Source organism: Cavia porcellus, unplaced genomic scaffold (assembly GCF_034190915.1).
Source record: "Cavia porcellus strain 051 isolate PalLab524CR breed Dunkin Hartley unplaced genomic scaffold, mCavPor4.1 scaffold_26, whole genome shotgun sequence".
NCBI lineage: Eukaryota > Metazoa > Chordata > Mammalia > Rodentia > Caviidae > Cavia > Cavia porcellus.
The window spans coordinates 12,264,539-12,283,793 of NW_026947509.1; the positions used below are offsets into that span (position 1 = coordinate 12,264,539).

Sequence of the window (19,255 nt, forward strand, 5' to 3'; positions counted from 1 at the left end):
CAAAATAGTTTTATTGTGCAGCTGGGCCAGCAAGGAGGCCAGAAGCTAAAAATTCAAAATCTACCTACCTGACCAGTCTTGGTAGTGGAGGAATTCACAGGAAGGTAAGGGGAGAAGCTGTTGGATGGATGACAAGAAGGCATCTATGTCTATGTGACAGGGAGTAGTTATGTCCTGTAGAGGTGATGTTGTTGACCGTGATGACAAGCTGGCTTTTCTGTTCAAATTTGTTCTTGAAAAGCCAGTTCCAGCTCCTTAGAAGCTGCTATAAAATGCCTAGGGCTTACCCTCAGAGACAAATAAAGGAATTTCTCTCTGGCACCTGGAGCCCCCCATCCCTGCTGATTTCACAAGTAAGTGTTCCTAATTCAAATGATGTAATTTAGACAGAAACTTAAATTGCCAGATAAGATTCCTCCCCACCACCAGGGATCGAACTCTCGATATCTTGCTAACCAGGCAGGTGCTTATATCACTGAGCTAAATCCCAGCCCCAAATAAAATTTATTTAGTTATGGATTGTAGTGCCCTCAGCGTCAGCCCTCAGTTCAGTGTTAATTAGCAATAAAATAAGAAATCTTTAAATACTTTAAATAGCAATACCCATAAAAACAAATTATGTACTGATTGGATCATCACCTGATTAGAGGCCCATAGGAACGCAACCCTGTATTTCCTTTATGACTAAGTAGTCATTAATTCAGTGTTCCCAGCAACTTTATAGAGCCTAAACACTATGAAGAATGAGAACAACTATACAATGAGGGAAAAGTAATTTTCAAACTCAAAACAAGGAAACTCACAAGTTTCCAAGAAAACTCTTTCGGTCTTCTACCAAATACCCCAGAAAATCAGTAATCCTGTCTCCCCTCTCCACTTTATTCTCTTTCAGTGTTCTCTCTCACTCTTCCCTTCAATAATTGTTACAGGAAGCTGAGCTAGTTAGAAATATTCTAGGCAGTCAGACAGGGCTGCCTCAAAGGAGCCAGTGTAGAAGTTCAGATACCTTGCAGCCTTGGAAGAGACAATCACCTCCTATTCGAGCAAGATCTCAAGACAAAAGGCAAAGCAAATACAACCACATCCGAAGGATTAACAGTTCAAATAGGTCTCTGTCACTGTGAGGAAGTCAGGTGCCAGCATCCCCCCGTACTACAGGAAGGGTCTCTGCTGTTAAGTTTGCCCTTTTACTACGTGACTTGCTCTCCTATTTGTTCCTAATTTAATCAATTTTACCTGAGCAATTAATCTTATTGGTTGACCACAGTTCTGTCCCACCTTACGTCCACCTTGAGTCCATCTCACTCAATGATTTTGCTCTATAAAAGTCCCTAGAAAAGACAGAGTCTCTGGCAACCCACTCGGGACCGCTCGCTCTCTCTCAGGCAGAAGCTTTTTTTCTCTCAATAAATATATTCCCTTGTTCCTAAAATTCATTCTTCGATTTTAGAGAACATATAGTAGGACATAGGTAGGGAGTTTCATTCCCCTATATCATAATGTTTTCCAAAAACCTATAATTTTACACTAGATTTGACAGTGATGGATCCTCAACATGTGGGTGCATTTTCCCAAAATCCGTGAGACACAGTTCCACAGGAACCCAGGGAAGAATATTTTCTTAATTTGAAAATTTCACTTTTGAATCTTCCCATTATATTAAGAAAAAGGTAAAATTACATACATTATATATAATGTATAAAAATACATTTTCGCTCCCACTATATTATTGAGGTAAAATTACATCACCTATAGTCTATCTATATCTGTGATCTTAGCTCTCATACACTAACCTGCCCATAGTTCTTAATAAAGTTGCCCATTCATTTGTTTCTGTGAGTATAAAACTCAGGTCGGGAATCTTGCCCTATTTGGAAATGGTCGCCCGGCTTCACACACACACCGTGCGCATGCTCTGTGATCGCAGGGTGGAGTTTTCTGAAAGGGTTCAGAGCCGCTCCCTGGGCAAGATGGCGGCGGGACTGCAGCTCCCAGCATCCCTTGCAGCCGAGCCGGGAGCCGGGACTCCGAGCGATGGGGACCCTGGGGAGATTTAGGCTGGCAAGCGTGCTGTAAAGGCTGTGGCCGAGCCCGGCCCCTGGGAATCCGACCCCCGCGGCGGGGAAGATGGAAGCGTGGCGATGTGTGAGGAGGGGCTACGGCCGCTGTGTGGTGGGAAGAGGCCGGTCAGTAGGGCAGTGGCCGGAGGAGGAGGAATGGGCGGGCGGCCTCAGGGCCGGGGCGGGGCGGGCGCGGCGGATGGAGGCGGAAGAGGGTCCGGGACGCGGCCGCGGAGACCCCGAGGGACCGAAGGACCCGAGACTCGCGCGCCCGCCTGCGCGGCCCGTCGTTCTGAGGCCGCGCGCGCCCTCGGCCCTACAGCGCCCCGGGCCTGGGCTCCGGGCTATGTGGTTTGTGGTTGTCCTCGTGTCCCGCTCTGCTTCCCTGCGCGCCCCCTTCGCTACCTACGAGCTCCTGTTGCGTCCGTGTGGATGCGTTGGCGGGTTTTGTTTAAATTGATCGCTAAAAAAAAAAAGCACTCTGTGCTACCTACATTAACGTCACCCTAAAGGGCGCTCGCAAAATCTTGGACTTGAGGTTTCCATCCTAATAAACTTTTAAGTATTTGAATGCTAAAAATCAAAAAAGTTAAATTGTGTGACCTGTGCAATCTACGGGTTGGAGCACGGCGCTGTTACATAAGTCATGGGAATCTGCTTTGAGTCCCGAGGGCCTGGGGCGAGGTGGACGTTGAGGTCCCAGGGTTTCCTGGGCGCCGGCTGCGTGCAAGACACTGTGCGAGGCCGTGGGGAAGGGACCAGAAAGGAAATAAGACGCGGGGCCCGAAGGAGCGCAAAGACATCAGGATAGACCACTGTCACATACAAAGAATAAGTGTTAGGTCTGTTGTATTCCATAGTTCTGTATTTCAATATGATAGTTGAAGTTTTCTATTTGAACATGGTAGCTTTTTAGGATAGAAAATGCGGACCATGAGCTTCAACCCGATTGGCTTTTAGAATTGTCACGAAGCTGGACAGAGTGCCCATGTCATGCCTTTAAAGCTTTATGATTAAATTGTTTTTGTAGAACAATTTTAGACTACACTGCAAAGACGTGATAAAAATTTAAACGCTGTCAGAATGAGCAATCATACATAAAAGTCAGGTAACAATATCTGCAATTTAACAAAATCCAGTTGGTGAGACAAGTGGACGTTATTGACACCATCTGTGAGATGTACTGGTGATGAATTCCAGAGGAGAGGCTAAGAAATCCATCTCTGCATCCTAACATTTTGCCAAAATAGTACAGTACGGTGGCCCTTAAGCTTCAGTGTTTTTTGGGAGCTCGGTGGCAGCATAGCTATTAAAAATAGCCTTAGCACTACTTTGTGGGTATTTGGAATACTGGGTAAATTGATGGTGTTGGATCCGGAGTGTTAAGTTCGCAGTGAGTAATGCCTACCCTGTTTCATTTACTCCGGAGAAGAACCTACTTTGAGAAAGAGGAGTCCACCCAATGATTAGCAAAGGAAGTTGCTTTGTGAAGTAATGATAAACGTTGTTAAAAGTGTTAGGGGAAAATCTAATCTTAGCGGAAGACAAAACTGTTCAGAAACATTTTTATTCCCATTCCAGGGCTGAAGGAAAGATTTGCTTTAATTGTAGTCCGGTGTGTGTACTGCATCGCAGTATTAATATTTGCTGTGGCTTACAGTTTTCCATTGAGGTTTTGGTGCTACAGAGCTACTGTGAACACTCACTGAATGGTTGGTTGGTAGCTCTGCTGGGCTGTGGACTATTGGAGGAGTAGGTGGCATTTGGGAGCCTTGGTGGCATTTTCCTGTTGAGTATTTAGAATACCATTTGAAGGTGTTTAAGGGGAGAGGATTGAGGTGTTGATGCTGAAAGCTAAACTGTGGGTGCTTTCCTCTCCATCCTTCATAGATTTACAAGTCAGATTTTAAGTATTAGATGAAGTGGTTGTAGATTTTTGTGTACTATGGTTGGACAGAGAGTGTTGCCTCAAGGAGTATGTTTATTTCTTTTAGATACTCTATGTTTCCCCATCACCCCAAGAGTCTGGGCGGAGACTGGACTACACCGTGGGAGAATCTGCAGCGGTGTTGCTGGAACAGACATATTTCTAGTTGCATGAGGTGGCCAGGACACTATTCTCGTGCCCCCTACCCATACTTCAGTAGCAGGTATTTCGCACTGAAGTGGAGGCCACCTTATTTGTTTGCGTCTAGAACTCAGTTTCCGTACTATACCTGGAGACCTGACCACCTGAACCAGACATCCCTGATTCATCTGTCTAGTTACGTCATGAACACAGAGGGAGATGAGCCTTCGTCAAAGCGAAGAAAGCACCAAGGTAAAAGTGATGGTCATCTTAGTGAAGGGCTAGACATAAATGATAGACTTAGAGGTTTCATGTTGAATCCTTAAAAGCCTCCTGTAGGTGCCACGGGTGTTCGGTGTTAGGAAAAAAGAAATTGGTTTTGAAATGAAATCTTTACTTTTGTTTTCAGTGGTATATTTCTGGCTACAGATCTAAGAAGTGACTGTACAAGTGGAATATGGTTGGAAAAGAATATAGAAAATAGATTGAAACCCTAACTTTAAGAACAATTTTCATATCCAGTATTTTTACACTGAAGTCTTTTGATGACTTAGAAGTCAATGAATGTATTCTTGGAAGTCAATGATCTGAAATAATTTAATTTTGTGTTTTGATGTTTGTTAACTTTTTTATCCCAACCTGGTAGTGCATACCTGTATACCCAGCTACTCGGGAGGTTGAGGCATGAGGATTCACTGTCAACCTGGGCAATTTAATAAGACTCTGTTTTTTAAAACAAGAACTGAAAGCATAACTCAGTAGTAGAGTGGTTGCCTAGCATGTGCAAGGCCCTGGGTTCAATCACCTGTACTAACAAAGAGAATTCTTTTAAGTAGAAATGATCATAAGTGAAAGATTTTCCCTCAGAGTAAAATTTTAGTTTATTAAATCTGTATTTCTCAAATGGAGGTCCATAGGTAGACCATCGAGTCTGTTGGAAGAATTATCTTTTAGGAAAGGAATCACATCATATTCAACTTTTTTTGCATATTCTACTTTGAGAAACAGTTTTAAAATATGAAGACTACGTCTGTTTTTTCTCGTATTCTTTTTACTCTATAAACAATTCACTTGGCTCCTTCCATGCCCGCCCCTGCTCATATCTGCACCCACTCCAGCCCCTCGAAACTCTAAGCGTAAGTAGAATTTGGACTTGGCTTTCTTACCGAGTCGTCGCTTCCAGTGACGGTAATGCCATTCAGGATAGTTGAGAGCGGGCTGCGGGGGAAGGCATCAAAGAGGACTCGGAGAGGGAGTCTCAGCCAGAATGTAGAGCTGGAGGGCGAGCACAGACAGCTGGGTTCCTGACACAATCACTGAACTAATATTCCAGTAAATGTGTAATATATTGCTATACAGTTACAAGAATTTAGGGAAAAAGGCATGTAAGGAGAGATTATAGTCACTCAAAAAGTAAAAGTCTGTTGCATAGCGCTTAACCATTGCCCATGGGGATGGTGGGTGGAAGGTGTGTTTGGAAGCTTTAAAATCAGACCCAGTAGGCATTCATGATCCGAAAGCCCAGATCTGCGCGACAGCCTCAGACTGTGCTTCACTTCCGTGTCCGCTGTTCCTCGGGTCAGGGTGCACCTCCCCTCCGTTTATCCTTTCTAAGTCTGAGGTGGCCTCAGATGGAGCCACCCTGGTGACGTGAGCATGGCCTTAAGTGCTACTCTGTCCCTGTTGTCCCACGCTGGTTGTGTGAATTTGGAAAGGTCCCTCGGCCCCTCTGCTCCTTGGTTTCCTAGGGTAAATAACTCCTGCTCTGGGAGGCCGCTCAGGCTGCAATGAGGGGCAGCAGAGTGCCCAGCACACGCGGGCTCCGTGGTCAGTACGCAGAAAACCATGCCGCTGCTGTTTTCCCTTGAGCCGATGGGGAATGACGTTTACAGACTGATCATCTTTGCCTGCATCCTGACTGTATGTATCCGTTCTTCCTAGGTGTTGGGACTAAGGAAAAAGGCCCTGCGTTAAGCCCTATTTGTGACTTCCGATATTTCACTAATGCTTTTCAATCAAGAAAACAGCATTGCTAAATTACCTGTCACTTAACAGTGGTATTTGAAGGATTTGTGTGGCACAATTATGACCTTATAAGTAGGTGCCCCTCAAAACCGATCAGGCCTATTGCTTCCTTTCTTTGGTTCATCTGTCTCCTCTGCTGTGACCACCTTGTTCCTCCTGACATGGAAGGTATATAAGCTTTTGTAGTGTGCACATATGTTGTAAAGTACATGGAGGCCAAAACTATTCACTGTGTCAGTGCTTTTCAAATCGTCTTCCATGGAACCGGTATCAGAACTCATCATGTATGTTTATGAAAAGCAAAGGTGCTCAGGGCAAAATCTGTTTACACCCTGTGCCAGGTCTGGTGTTCCAGGGCATGAAAAGCAATGGCAAAGAGTTCTACAAGCTGTAGAAGTTTGAGAGTCACTGTATTAATCAGATAATCCAATAGTCCTGTTTATTTAAAAAATGCAAAAAGAATAGATTTACAGATTCCTTACTGGCATAAAAATCTTAATGCATTTATAAGGAACTATGAACAAGTTATTTTTACACCTTTGTCTTTCATATTTTAATATGTCAGTGAACCAGGATAGTGCTCTCTTTGTGATGGTAGCCTTTATTTTGTTTGCATGACTAAAGCCCTTTCTGTCTTGTGACTTTGCTTCGTGGCAGACACCCCTTAGTGGTATAATAACCATTTAGAGAAGTCCTGTACACTTAGCTTAGTTCTGAGCCTGCAGAGGCTGGGAAACTGTGTTCAGTGAAGAACAGGAAGTGGGACAGTTTCCTTCCCTCTCCCGGCACAGGAAAAGCTTTAGGCAAAATTCTGTACTACTGAAAACCTTTGATTTAGTTTGGTTTTGTTTCTTTACATATTTTTTCTTTGACCTTCGCGTAGAACCTTCATGGTATCATAAATCTCCAACTGCTTTTGTTCCATCAAGACCTCACTAGTCATACAAATTGTCTTCTTCTATCCTCTGGTCAAAAGTTCTGTTCTTCAATGCAGCAGATACCATATACTTACTGAGAAAAGTAATCTGATGAAACTTAAGAAGTTTTTTGAAAGTTGTGATTTCATTTGCATTTTTATATGGTAGATTGATATTTTGATTGTAAATGTGGCATTGGAAAAGACTCGTACAATCCTACTAAGATATTTTTAAAAATACTAGTGTATTTCCTTTTTTTTCACCTGTGTGCACGTAGAATATTTTAACTTCAATTTAATATTTAATTGGTAGGATTTTATGCATTGCAATAAAGTGAAAAGCTTCATGCAGGATAGAGGAAGATAGTGTAGCGTTGACTTTTCATGTAACCCAGTCACGCTTGGAAGTCCATGTCCAAATCCAGGTTCTTCCCATTGTTTTCTCTGAAAGTTCTATGTTTTTCTTAATAGCTTCCAGAGCAGTAACCCCCTTTTAGTGATGGAGACACAGATACAAGATAAAAGATGAACGTATGTGTGTGTGCATGTGTGTGTACACACATGTTGATAATTTCTGAGTTGAGGACTACCCACAATTGTAAAATTTCATCTTTTTTCTTTTTCTGGTACTGGGGATCGAACTTATGACCTTGCGCTTGCCAGGCAGGCACTTATGCCACTGAGCTAAATCCCTGGTTCTCATTCTTCTTAAACTTCTCTTTTTGTCACTTTTTCAGAATACATGTTGTCTGCAGAGTATAAACTAACACGTTCTTGTTTTTTACTCGCTGAGTTTGTCAGCCAGCCATCATTCACTAGCATTTTGTAATCGTCTCATTTAAAGTTTGCTTTTGTGTATATTAAAGAATTTCTTTTGTTCACTTTGTTTGCATTGTCTGTCTTACTGTTCGAGACTCGAAATACCACCTCTGTGCCTTGCCACCGTGCCAGCTTCATTTATTGTGTAAACAGAATTCTGAACTGAGAGTTTTTTCTTGACCTCATCAGATCATCTGATCATCTTACTAACAGGGAGTCAAATATAGTATGAAGTCATCTCACTGAGAAGCCAGCTGTGACATATATCCTGTGGTTATAAAGACAGTGTGTGTGTCTGTAGTAGAACACTTCTTAACCAGAGGCACTGAGAAAGCACAAGCTCCGTGTCATCTTAGCTTTATTAGCTCTTGGTCTCAGTCTCCAGAATGGCCAGCCAGGTCCTTGTAAGCCTGTTATACACCCCTTGATCTGTCACTGTATCGTTTTGCTGCCTTTGTAATCAATTTGATGACAGCCTCAGTTGGTCAGTGCTGTATTGCCATCTCCTAGGGAAAAAACATTTTTACTCACTGAGTATGAGAATTTTTAAAAGCAAGATACTTCTACACAAGAAACTACATGATCTCTTTTTTTATTAATTCTTTATGCTTTGTCTACTATATTTTAACAGGCATGATAAAAAGGAAATGGGAATATGTATGTAACCATAATAAAGAAAATGCCAAGATCCAGGGAGATGAAAATGTTGATCCCACATGTGAAGACAGTGAGGACAAGTTTGACTTCTCAGTGATGTCCTATAACATACTTTCACAAGATTTATTGGAAGATAATTCACACCTTTACAGACACTGCCGACGGCCAGTACTACACTGGAGTTTCAGGTTTCCCAATATTCTGAAAGAAATTAAACACTTTGATGCGGATGTAAGTGCAGAGTATCAAAAATTTACACACAAGGAAAAGTTGGGTTGAATATTTGATTCTTGCCTTTGGGAATAATATGGCTTTATACATTGTTTGTGGGGAGGAAAGAGAAGAGATTAAAGAAGGGTAGTGGAACAGTTCTTAATGGGGCATTGTGAGTTCAAGCGAGTCATTTGCTAGTGGTTGGTTGTATAAATAATCATTTGACTTTTTGAAAAGGATCTCAAGGTTTTCAGTATTGGCCAGTTTTAAGATGAACTGGCAACATATTGAAATTTTAATAATTTATGAAAAAATTCTATCTGAATGATAGCATTTAAATCTTTTTTTTTTTTTTTTTTTTTTAGTCTTTTTGAGATAGGGTCTTACTAATGTGGTTCAGGCTGACCTGGGGCTCACTTTGTAGCCTAGGCTGGTCTCGATCTTGCAATGATCCACCTGCCTCAACCTCTAAAGTGCTGGGATTACAGGAGTGCACTGTCACATCCAGCAAGAAGTCAACCTCTTAAGACCCAGAGCATTAGTACTAATTAACATGTAAACTTAAGAAACATAGCCTGACATATAAATTGAAAATATTTCTTTTGAGTTAAAACAACTTTTTGGATGGTAAGAGAGTGCCATGTGATTAATGGGCCAGGGTTTTGAGACTGATCAAATTTGGAGGCCTTAATTTGATCTATAAATAACAAGAAGTATTATAAGTTTTTTTTTTTTTTTTTTTTTTTTTTTTTTTTTTTTGTATTTTTACCAGTACCAGAGATCAAACTCACAACCACAGGCTTGCAAGGCAGGCACTTATGCCACTGAGCTAAATCCCCAGCCCCTAAAGTATTATAAGTTTTTATTTCAATTCTCAAGTTCGGAATTTGAGAATTTTTTCTTCTTTTAAAACAGATTTTATTGGGGGCTGGGGATTTAGCTCAGCGGCATAAGCACCTGCCTTGCAAGCAGGCAGTCGTGAGTTCGATCCCTGGTACCGATAAAAACGAAAAAGACAAAAAAAAAAAAAAGATTTTATTGGTACATTTTAGATATACATAGTGTGAAGTCATCTCACTAAGAAGCCAGCTGTGACATACAGATATATCCTGTGGTTATAAAGACACTATGTGTGTCTTTATATTCATTCATTGTGGAGAATTTGTGTATATGATATAACTTGATTCCTTTTCTATCCCCCTACTTTCTCTTCAACCCCTTTTCCCTTCCCAGGTTGCAAAAGCTTTGTTTCCATTTTTTCCTTTTCTCAAGAAGCCTGTTTTTAAAGATGAAAGTACTAGAAAATTCACATTTGCATCTCTGTATGTTAATCCAAGCCATTTTTTTCTTCCAAGGTACTTTGCCTACAAGAAGTTCAAGAAGATCATTATGGAAAAGAAATCAGGCCAAGCTTGGAATCACTGGGTACAGTGGAACTTTCAGTTTAGCTTGATGTACTTTTGAAAATTTGTGAGTTACTAAAGCATAACTTGCTAATCAGAGATATATGGCATATTTGGGCTAAAAAAATCTTAATTTTGAAAATGCATCTGTTGGGGCTGGGGATTTAGCTCAGGGGCATAAGCACCTGTCTTGCAAGCAGGTGGTCATGAATTCGATCCCTGGTACCAATAAAAAAATAAAATGCATCTGTTAAGGTCGGGGAAAGAGTGAGGTATTGCATTTGGATATTGCTCCTTGCCTGCCCCTCCATGTCAAAGGCTCTGAGCTATGTGAGTGCAGGGACCGTTCTGCCTGATCATCCTCAGAGCTGCAGGCTGTGATGAAGCCTTTTATAAAAACGACATCCGTAGTCACATGAATTTGAGAAATGCACTGTTTTGCATTCATTCAATAACTAATTTTTCAGCGCCTGCTGTCTACCATCTGCTGTTCTAGACAGTTTTGCTGAAAGAACACTGGGCAAAACAAGTAAAAAGTCTTCTCCTTTATGGAGAAAAGCTGACAATAAACCAAAAAAGTGAAGAGCATATCTAGCAATGATAGTTTTCTGCAGAGAAGCAGGAAGGTGCAGTGGGAGAAGTTTTAAGCAAAATAATCAGACAGATTGACATTCAAACAAAGACTTAAAAGAGGTGAAGGAAGAAGCTAGGCCTAAGGAAGGAAGAGCATTCTTTGCAGCCAAAGTTGCTGGTGTTGGAATGTGTTCGAGGCAGAGGAGGAGCCAGAATACTCTAAATGAAGGGGAAAGAGGTAGAGACAAAGAGACCAGAGATTCGGGCTGGGTGGAGTGGTGGATTCTTCTAAATCTGCGCTGTGAGTGCCATGACCAAGTTTCACTCGGTTGGAACGAGAGAGACTGATACACACAGGTGTACTCCGGGCGAGAGTCACTGGTAAAGGGGTCTGTTAAACCTGGTTCTAAACTTCTCAGCATCCCCTGTCACTAATGGGAAAACGATGTTCAAAGACGGTAGAGCTGCGTCTTGACGTGGGTCTGCTGTGTTAGACCAGTCCCTCATGTAAGGCTCGCTTCTGTCTCCCAGGTTACCACTGTGAGTATAAGATGCGCACAGGAAGGAAGCCTGACGGCTGTGCCATCTGCTTTAAACATTCCAAGTTCTCACTCCTGTCAGTGAACCCCGTGGAGTTCTACCGCCGCGACATCCCTCTGTTGGACAGAGACAACATTGGATTAGTTTTACTCTTACAACCCAAAACAGCCTGCGCCACCTCTCCTGCGATCTGCGTGGCGAATACGCACCTGTTGTACAACCCGAGGCGAGGCGATATCAAGCTGACCCAGCTGGCCATGCTGCTGGCCGAGATCTCCAGTGTTGCTCACCAGAAAGACGGCAGTTTCTGTCCCATTGTTATGTGTGGTGACTTTAACTCTGTTCCCGGCTCCCCACTCTATAGTTTCATAAAGGAAGGAAGGTTGAATTATGAAGGACTGGCTATCGGAAAGGTAAGTGGTCACTTCATTGTTACCAGGAGCCAAGCCTCCCTGCTGTGCGTCCTAGTGGGATGATGCCTGTGTGTCTTGGAAACCTCAGATGCCCCAGGGCCTCGCTTTGTCAGGCTGAGGCTCCTCCGGAGCTTGCTTTGACTTGACCTTTACCCTGCGTGGTGGCAGTGTTCTGCCTGGAGGAATTAGCAGGCAGTGGGAAAGTGGAGGGCATTCGGGGAGAAGAAGGCAAAAGCAAGGCAGACCTGGGCTGCTTGGAAAGGAGGATTTCACCAGCGCCAGGCAGCGTGCGGGTTTGCTTGATGGCGATGGGCAATGCGGTTGGCAAAACTCATTTAATATTATACAAGTTTTTCTTTGAAGAACAATACATATTTTCATTTTCTAGATTTACATAATTTAGCCCGTATAGCCAGGCACATGCCTGTGATTCCAGCACTTGGGAGGCTGAGGCAAGAGGATTGCTTCAAGTTTGAGGCCAGCCTGGGCTGCATAGTGAGTTTGGGGCAGCCTGAACTGTCTCAAAAAACAAATAACAAAAAAATAATAACTTAGCCCATATTATTATTTTTTATTGCTTTCCTCTGCTTACTGTAAATCATTTAATTCTCAGTATAATTAACCAAAATAAGCTCTTCCTCCCTGGAATTTTCAAAGGTAGTTTTAAATATTAAAAGAGTTGGATCTCTGTTAGTATTTGATTAGTTCAAAGCTACAGACCATTTTAGTATTCAAATTAGAAGAAGAGGGTAGGGGAAGATTGTGATTTTTATGTAGGCAGTGCTTTCTGAAGTATATTTGAACATGATTTTATATGCACAAATAATTACTGAGCAAAGAAAGGGTAATATTTACCAGTCTTAGACCACCTTTTATTTAAGACATAACTTTTCAATACATAAACTATTTAAAATTATTCACTTAAGGTACCTGTTGAAATTTTGTTTAGGTATCTGGCCAAGAACAGTCTTCACGGGGACAAAGAATTTTATCTATTCCTATTTGGCCCCCAAACCTAGGTATCTCCCAGAACTGTGTGTATGAGGCACAGCAGGGCCCAAAGGTAGCCGAGTCAGGTAAGTGTTCGCAGAACCTTGCAGCGGCAGTGGCTGGGGAGCAGGGTTCCCTCTGGAGACTTGAAACCACATTTTTAAAGGGGCAGCATCTCAAGGATGAATATGTGTAGTTACTTGTTCATTCCCTTGTTTTTTTAAGGGCTCTAAATTTACTCCTTTAACATCAAACAGCTAACAGTGTCTGTGCATGAGTTACTTGCATGTTGCCCTGGAGTTGCTGCATTTCATTTTTTCTCATTCTGGAGACCAGCGAGACGCAGGCTCCAGGAGAAGCATTGTGAACCTGTCTCCATACCTCTTGACTGTTGCTAGGGTAGGAGGGCTGTGCTAAGGCAGATGGGAGCAGAACAGTTAGGAGGCTAATATGTTTCTCTCCGGGCTTCTAGATGGTGGCTTAACACAGACACAGCTGGAGAACACAGAGGTCCTCGTAACAGCTGAAAAGTGAGTTCTGGAAAGCAGCGGCGGCTGTTTCCTGATTAGTTGACTGAAAAAATCATTTCTCAAAATCATTTGCATTAACAATGAAGGTTTTTGTGTTGGGAGAGTGTGCTGGCTTTCAGTTTCATACCTTTCATACCTTTGTATACCTTGTTTTGCAAAAATATTCTCCAGTAAAAACCTAGTAAAAACAGAAGCAATGTTTAGTGTTATAACAGTATTAAAAAATTCATGATTAGACCTTTAAAATATAGCAAACATTCCCCTATGAGTAATACAAAAGACAATAATATTTTTTAGTAATGTTTGTCTTTATAATAGAGGGTGATATAAAAGATAACTTTGTATGTAAATATATTTAGACATATAGCGTTTATCTATGAAAACTGATAGTCAGGTCACGGTGGAGAAACTTACATTTAACGCTGTACATGAAGCTCTTGGACTGGCTGGGAAGTCATTTCCAGGAAGGACCTTCGTTCACTGACAACGGAGCTGCTTGGAAAGCAAGGTGCACATCTCTGTCTGTCTCCTCAGTACGTCAGACAGACAGACAGTGCCTTTGCAGATTTTGATAAATCTTTGTTCAGTAGATTTTAAAATGTCCTAAAATTTTTATTTTCCTTCATGGCAAGTGACGCTTAAAATTCATGAGGTCTGATTAGGAAATGACTCATTTCAGCATGGAGTCCGTGTAAAGCATCGGAGACACCATCTTGAGATGTAGCACAAAATTGTCTTCTGATTTCTAATCAGAATTAGAATTCTAATTAGAGCAAAAAATAACACAGATGACACCCAGACTTCTGAGGTCCAGGGAGTGACAGGTAGCCTTCCTGAATGCTGTTTGTCCACTTTGATTTTCTTTCTTAAAAACACCCCCAAAATGCTAAGTCATTTTACAATGCATGTTCATGAAGTGCCGGCTCTGAAACATGTCGTAGATAATTAAAACTCATTAGAGTGCTGATAACTGAGTTTTTTGCTCCCCTCCCTGGGTTGCCTCCTGGGAATCTCCGCGTGATGTGGGTGTCACAATGGGATGTGGTCTGTGTGACTGAGAATCCACATCTGGCTTTAGGCTTGGTGGTAAATGAGAAGCTACTTTCAATAGGAGAAATTACAGCAGTCGTGAAAAACTTACCAATTCTCAGTGCTTTCTCTTTTCAATTTAGGTTACCCTCAAGTTTACAGCACCATTTCAGCTTGTCGTCTGTTTACTCACATTACTTTCCTGACACTGGGATTCCAGAAGTGACCACCTGTCACTCCCGAAGTGCCATAACTGTGGATTATATTTTCTACTCTGCAGAAAAGGAAGGCGTTGCTGGGCACCCAGGTACAGACTCTGCATAATCTTCATTCTACTTGAGAGAACAGGAGCTCTAACTCCAAGGCTGACGTTGAACAAGTTAGCTTCATGTAGATGACGTTCTTGACGTAGAAGTTAAAATGTTTTTAAATAGATGGATTGGTAGCATACATGAAGAAATAAGATTGTTGCCTGCATCTGATCAGGACAGAGGTGAAACCTCCCCAAAGCAAATGATTACCTAAGAATTAATCCTCAGTGCTTGCATCAGCTCCAGTTAGTTCTGAATTGCAGGTCATTTACATTGCCCTTTATTTTTATGTGCCCTTGTGTGCACTGTTTGTCCATGATAGGAACTGAATCCGTTAATGGTCACCATGTGGTGTTTTTTTTTTTTTTTTGTCTTTTTTGTTTTTATCGGTACCAGGGATCAAACTCACGACTGCACACTTGCAAGGAAGGCGCCTATGCCACTGAGCTAAATCCCCAGCCCCACCATGTGTGTTTGTGGAGCAGCTCCCTGAGTTCCCTAAGCGCTGCCTTCATCGTAGGATGGTGTGGTGCATACATGCCAGCCACGGCAGTAGTGTTCCGCTGCCCCCCAAATGCTGGCTCTTTCTGCAGAGGAAGAAAAGTATAATATTATTGTGTGTTTGCAAAAAGAAAAGGCGATAACACTTTTCCTTGTATGACTCAATGAAAATCAGATTGAATAAGCAAAGAATTTAAGATGAGGGGAAAAAAATAATTGGAAACCTAAAAATATTCAGAAATTTTTCAAGTCCTAAATATGGGCAGTGTTAGGATTTTGGCGCGGCCAAAAGATGAGAAGTCTGAAATAAAAGAGGCCTTTATTCTGAGAACGCGGAGAGAGAAAAACAAAACCCCCCCACCACTGAAGTCTGGCTTTGTAAAACTCCACCGGACATGTGGTGTGAGGGCCTACATGTAGGTTTGGGGTGGTGCTTAAGGGGCATTAGTGATGCACAGGTAGCCCATTGCTATTCATTTCACGCCACAGGTAAATTGCCTAGGGGCGGAGAAGATGACCTCAAGATAGAGCCCCTTGGTTCCGCCTCCAAGGCTTTACTGGCTACAGTGTCCCATCTGGGGCAAAAACCTTTCAGGCAGCTTGTTTTCTGTTTTCTTTTTGTCTCCCCCCTCTTCCATTGTTTTGTGCTAGACCTTTTCTTCTTGCCTTCCGTCTGGGGGTTACCGTATTAGTAACACTCAGGAAGGGGAAGTCTGAGTGCTCCTCGCACTAAGTCACCTGTAGAAAGCATGCTTGCTCCTCTCACTGTGTAGTAAGGTTCCGGGAGATGTTATGTTTACAGACGTGCGCTAGGTGGCAGAAGAGAGCCACAGATCAGCCACTCAAATCTCAGCTTGAGAGCCCTCCCCTTTCATTCTGCTTGCAGGGATTTGTCTCCACTCACCTTGTAAACTACTCACATGACCGTAGTTGGAACTGTTCAGTTTTACAGAATAACAGAATCACTGGTAGGTGAATTAGGTGGCTGTCAATCTCAAAATATTTTTAAAATTTACTTTAAAAAATTTTTTTAGGTCCGAAAATTTAGTTTAGCAACATAAGTGCCTGCCTGGCAAGTGCAAGATTGTGAGTTCGATTGCCGATACTAAAAGAACAAAAAATTTTTTTATTTTTAGCCAGAAATGATAGCATACACCTGTAATCCCAGCAGACAGGAGGCTGAGGCAGGATGATTGCCAATAGTTTGTGTCCAGTCTCATCTACACAGTAAGTTCAAGGCCAGCCTGAACTAGATGGTGAGACCTGAGTGCTGGGATCACAGGCTTGTGCCACGATACCTGCCTCTAACTATTAAAATTATTTTATGTGTTGCATTAATATTTTCTCCTAATGATTATTTGCAGAACATCTGAAATACTGTGTAACTCTCAAAACTAATCCAAAACCTGCATATTACTCTTCTGGAGCAGGTATCAAGTTCCATTTCTTCCTTTTTTTTTTAAGACAGAGTCTCACTGTGTAGTTCAGGCTGGCCTTGAACTCACTATTATAGCCTTGGCCTGCCTCAGCCTCCTGACTGCTAGGATTACAGGTGTGTACCACCACACCTCACGTTGTTTCATTGTTGTTTTAGAAAAAAATATTTGTATAATTAATTTGCAATAACCTGTTGGACAGTTTCTCTAAATCTGTGTGTGTTTCTTTAACATAGGAGCTGAAGTTGCTTCAGCTGGTGGCTTGAAACTTCTAGCGAGGCTGTCGCTTCTCACAGAACAAGACTTGTGGGCTGTGAACGGGCTTCCCAATGAAAACAGCCCTTCGGACCACCTGCCTCTGCTGGCTAAGTTCAGACTTGAGCTTTGACTCCTGTTATGTACATAACTTATGTTCCAACTTACGTCCTTTTCCAGCACATGGAAAGCTGCTGAATGTTTGAACGTTGTTTATTTTTGTGCTATGGCATAACAGGTACAAGAAACAAGTTTATAATCCTTTTCTTTTTTAATAATGAAAAATATTTTCCTGATAAGACCTAAATACTCTTTATTGTAAAAGAGGTATAAATATTTTTTTATTCTAATTCTAGTAAAATTGACAGTGGTTTTTAAATGTAGCATACCTTCTTTAGTCTGCACAATGAAGAATTCCGATCCCTGTGCTGGGCAAGCTTTGCAGTGGATGCAGACCGTCTGTCTGGCTTCTTGAAAACCACAGGTTGGTTCCTTTCTGCGAGGCCTGGTTTCTTTGGGGAAGCCCTTGAGTCCTAATTAGTTCGCCTGAGAAATCACTTAGTCATTCTCCAGTGTCTAGCCATGCCTGTTGCCCAGGGAGTGGCACTGCTTTTCCAGTGAGGCAGCAGGGAAGTGTGCTGTGCTGAACTTGCTGAGGGACAAATCCTTTCCAGGAGCACACACTTCCCGTAGGCAGTGAGGGGTTGGCCTCACCGCAGTAGAGATCGGGGAGCTGGGCTGTTGCCCTAGCATTTTTTTTTCTCTTTTTAAAATCAGTTGCGGGGCTGGGGATTTAGCTCAGCGGCATAAGCACCTGCCTTTAAAGCAGGTGGTTGTGAGTTCGATCCCCGGTACCGATAAAAATGAAAAAGACAAAAAAAAAAAAAAAAAAAATCAGTTGCAAGAATTACTTCCTGGGTTAAGGGCGACATTTATTTTACTATTGACTTTATTAAGAAAATTGTTATTGGAACAAAGTGGCAGCTATGAGATCATTTTGGGTATAGCTCAGGAACTCGAGGAAGCTGTGGAACTTTATTGGGGAGGCGCTGACCTGCAAGCCTGCCGCTCTTCTTGCAGGAGTTATCAGAACTGTTGAAGGCTTTTCCTTTGTTTCTTGGATGTTTTGTTGTGTTTCACAGTGATACACCGTGCAAGGTGGTGCTAACACTTTTTATGAGCTGGTTGGTTATGAGCAGTTTTCATAAAGCCTGCAATGGACTCTAGATAAATGTTTGAATAAAAATTTTGGAAACAAAGTAAGTGAAAATGTCCTTTTTTTAAATACTAGGTTCAGGCATTTTTATTAAGTAGACACTTCACTGAACTATGAACATTTTTACAGTGCGTTTTATTAAGAAAATGTTTTATTTTAACTTGGACTTTAAAATTTTTGTACCAAATCACTTGCAACAATTATTTTTAAAAATTAGATCAGACAAAAGAAGGCATGCAGTTTATAAAGATTTATCTAGTAAGAGTTGTGATGAACAAGTACTTTTAAATGTTTGATTTCTCTCTTTAGTTTTTATTTATAGGATTAAGTACATATAGTTCCCAGATTTTCCAGTTTTTAATAGTTTGTGGAATATCATGTGTCTTGCAGATATAGTCATCAATTTGTAATAATACAATATCCCTTTTTAGTATTGGGGAAAGAAAAAAAAAATCCACTTATTACTTCTTTGAATTAAGTGAATTTGTTAGCAAATAACTATTATGTATAGTTCATTGTTAGCAAACTAACATCCCTGAAGACCTCTGACAAAATTACTTTATACCTACTGAATATATTGTCAGTTTAGGCTTGTTTCATGTTCTGGACGTGGTAAGAATCCATAAAATTGATTGCATTCTGCTTCAGTTCATCAGTGGAGTGTGGCTGTGGCCCTGCAGCCAGCAGACTGGTGTTACCTCCTTGCAAGTTTCTGCAGCTCCACAGAGAGTGATTATTTAAGTTACCTGTTTATCTTTACTTTTTTGAACATAAATTGCTAACTCTGCTGGAGCCTCATTTTTATCTGCCAGAACCAAATCCTATTAATTGCAGAAACAAAATTTCTTGGTCTTACATGTTTTACAATCGAAGCTCCAGATGCAAGCAGGAATCATAATAAGATGTTGGTTTCACTATGCCTTTGCATAGCAAGATAATACGCATGTTTGATTTTTTTTTTTTTAACTTAGCCACTATCTTGAATTCAAGGACTTGGGGAAACAGGAGCATGATGTCATTTGCACTTTGTATCTGTGAATTATGTAAATAAATTATTGTACTCATACGTCTGTGTCTGCACGTTCTGTGGTGGGGTGCTAAGCTATGTATGCGGGACTTGTGCTCTCCTATAAACTTTCCTGTTTTCCGCCTGTATTATGTAAAGTAGTGCTAAAAGACATGTTCATTAAGATGCCAAAACAATGTTCAGTAGTTTAGAGTGTGGAAATAATGTTTAATATTTGAGTTTGGAAACTGTGAGAGAAGAGGTAGGGATAATAGTTTATTAGAACATGTGAAA

General features: G+C 41.5%; 1 protein-coding gene across 6 annotated transcripts; it reads left to right on the top strand.

Annotated features, from left to right (window-relative positions):
• The first annotated feature begins 1,950 nt into the window (after positions 1-1,950).
• Positions 1,951-19,021, top strand: Angel2 (angel homolog 2). Of its 6 annotated transcripts, none has more exons than XM_003474608.4 (9): positions 1,951-2,186; positions 4,055-4,380; positions 8,520-8,776; positions 10,114-10,183; positions 11,266-11,687; positions 12,637-12,763; positions 13,150-13,207; positions 14,380-14,543; positions 16,721-19,021. In XM_003474608.4, exons 1-9 carry the CDS (start codon positions 2,128-2,130, stop codon positions 16,870-16,872), a joined length of 1,635 nt encoding a protein of 544 aa, XP_003474656.1. In that variant the 5' UTR covers positions 1,951-2,127; the 3' UTR covers positions 16,873-19,021. The 6 variants fall into 6 exon arrangements, with proteins under 6 accessions (XP_003474656.1, XP_013013140.1, XP_013013142.1 ...); XM_013157686.2 differs by having other exon boundaries at positions 1,951-2,145; XM_005005599.4 differs by lacking the exon at positions 1,951-2,186 and adding an exon at positions 2,246-2,411.
• Positions 19,022-19,255: the final 234 nt, after the last annotated feature.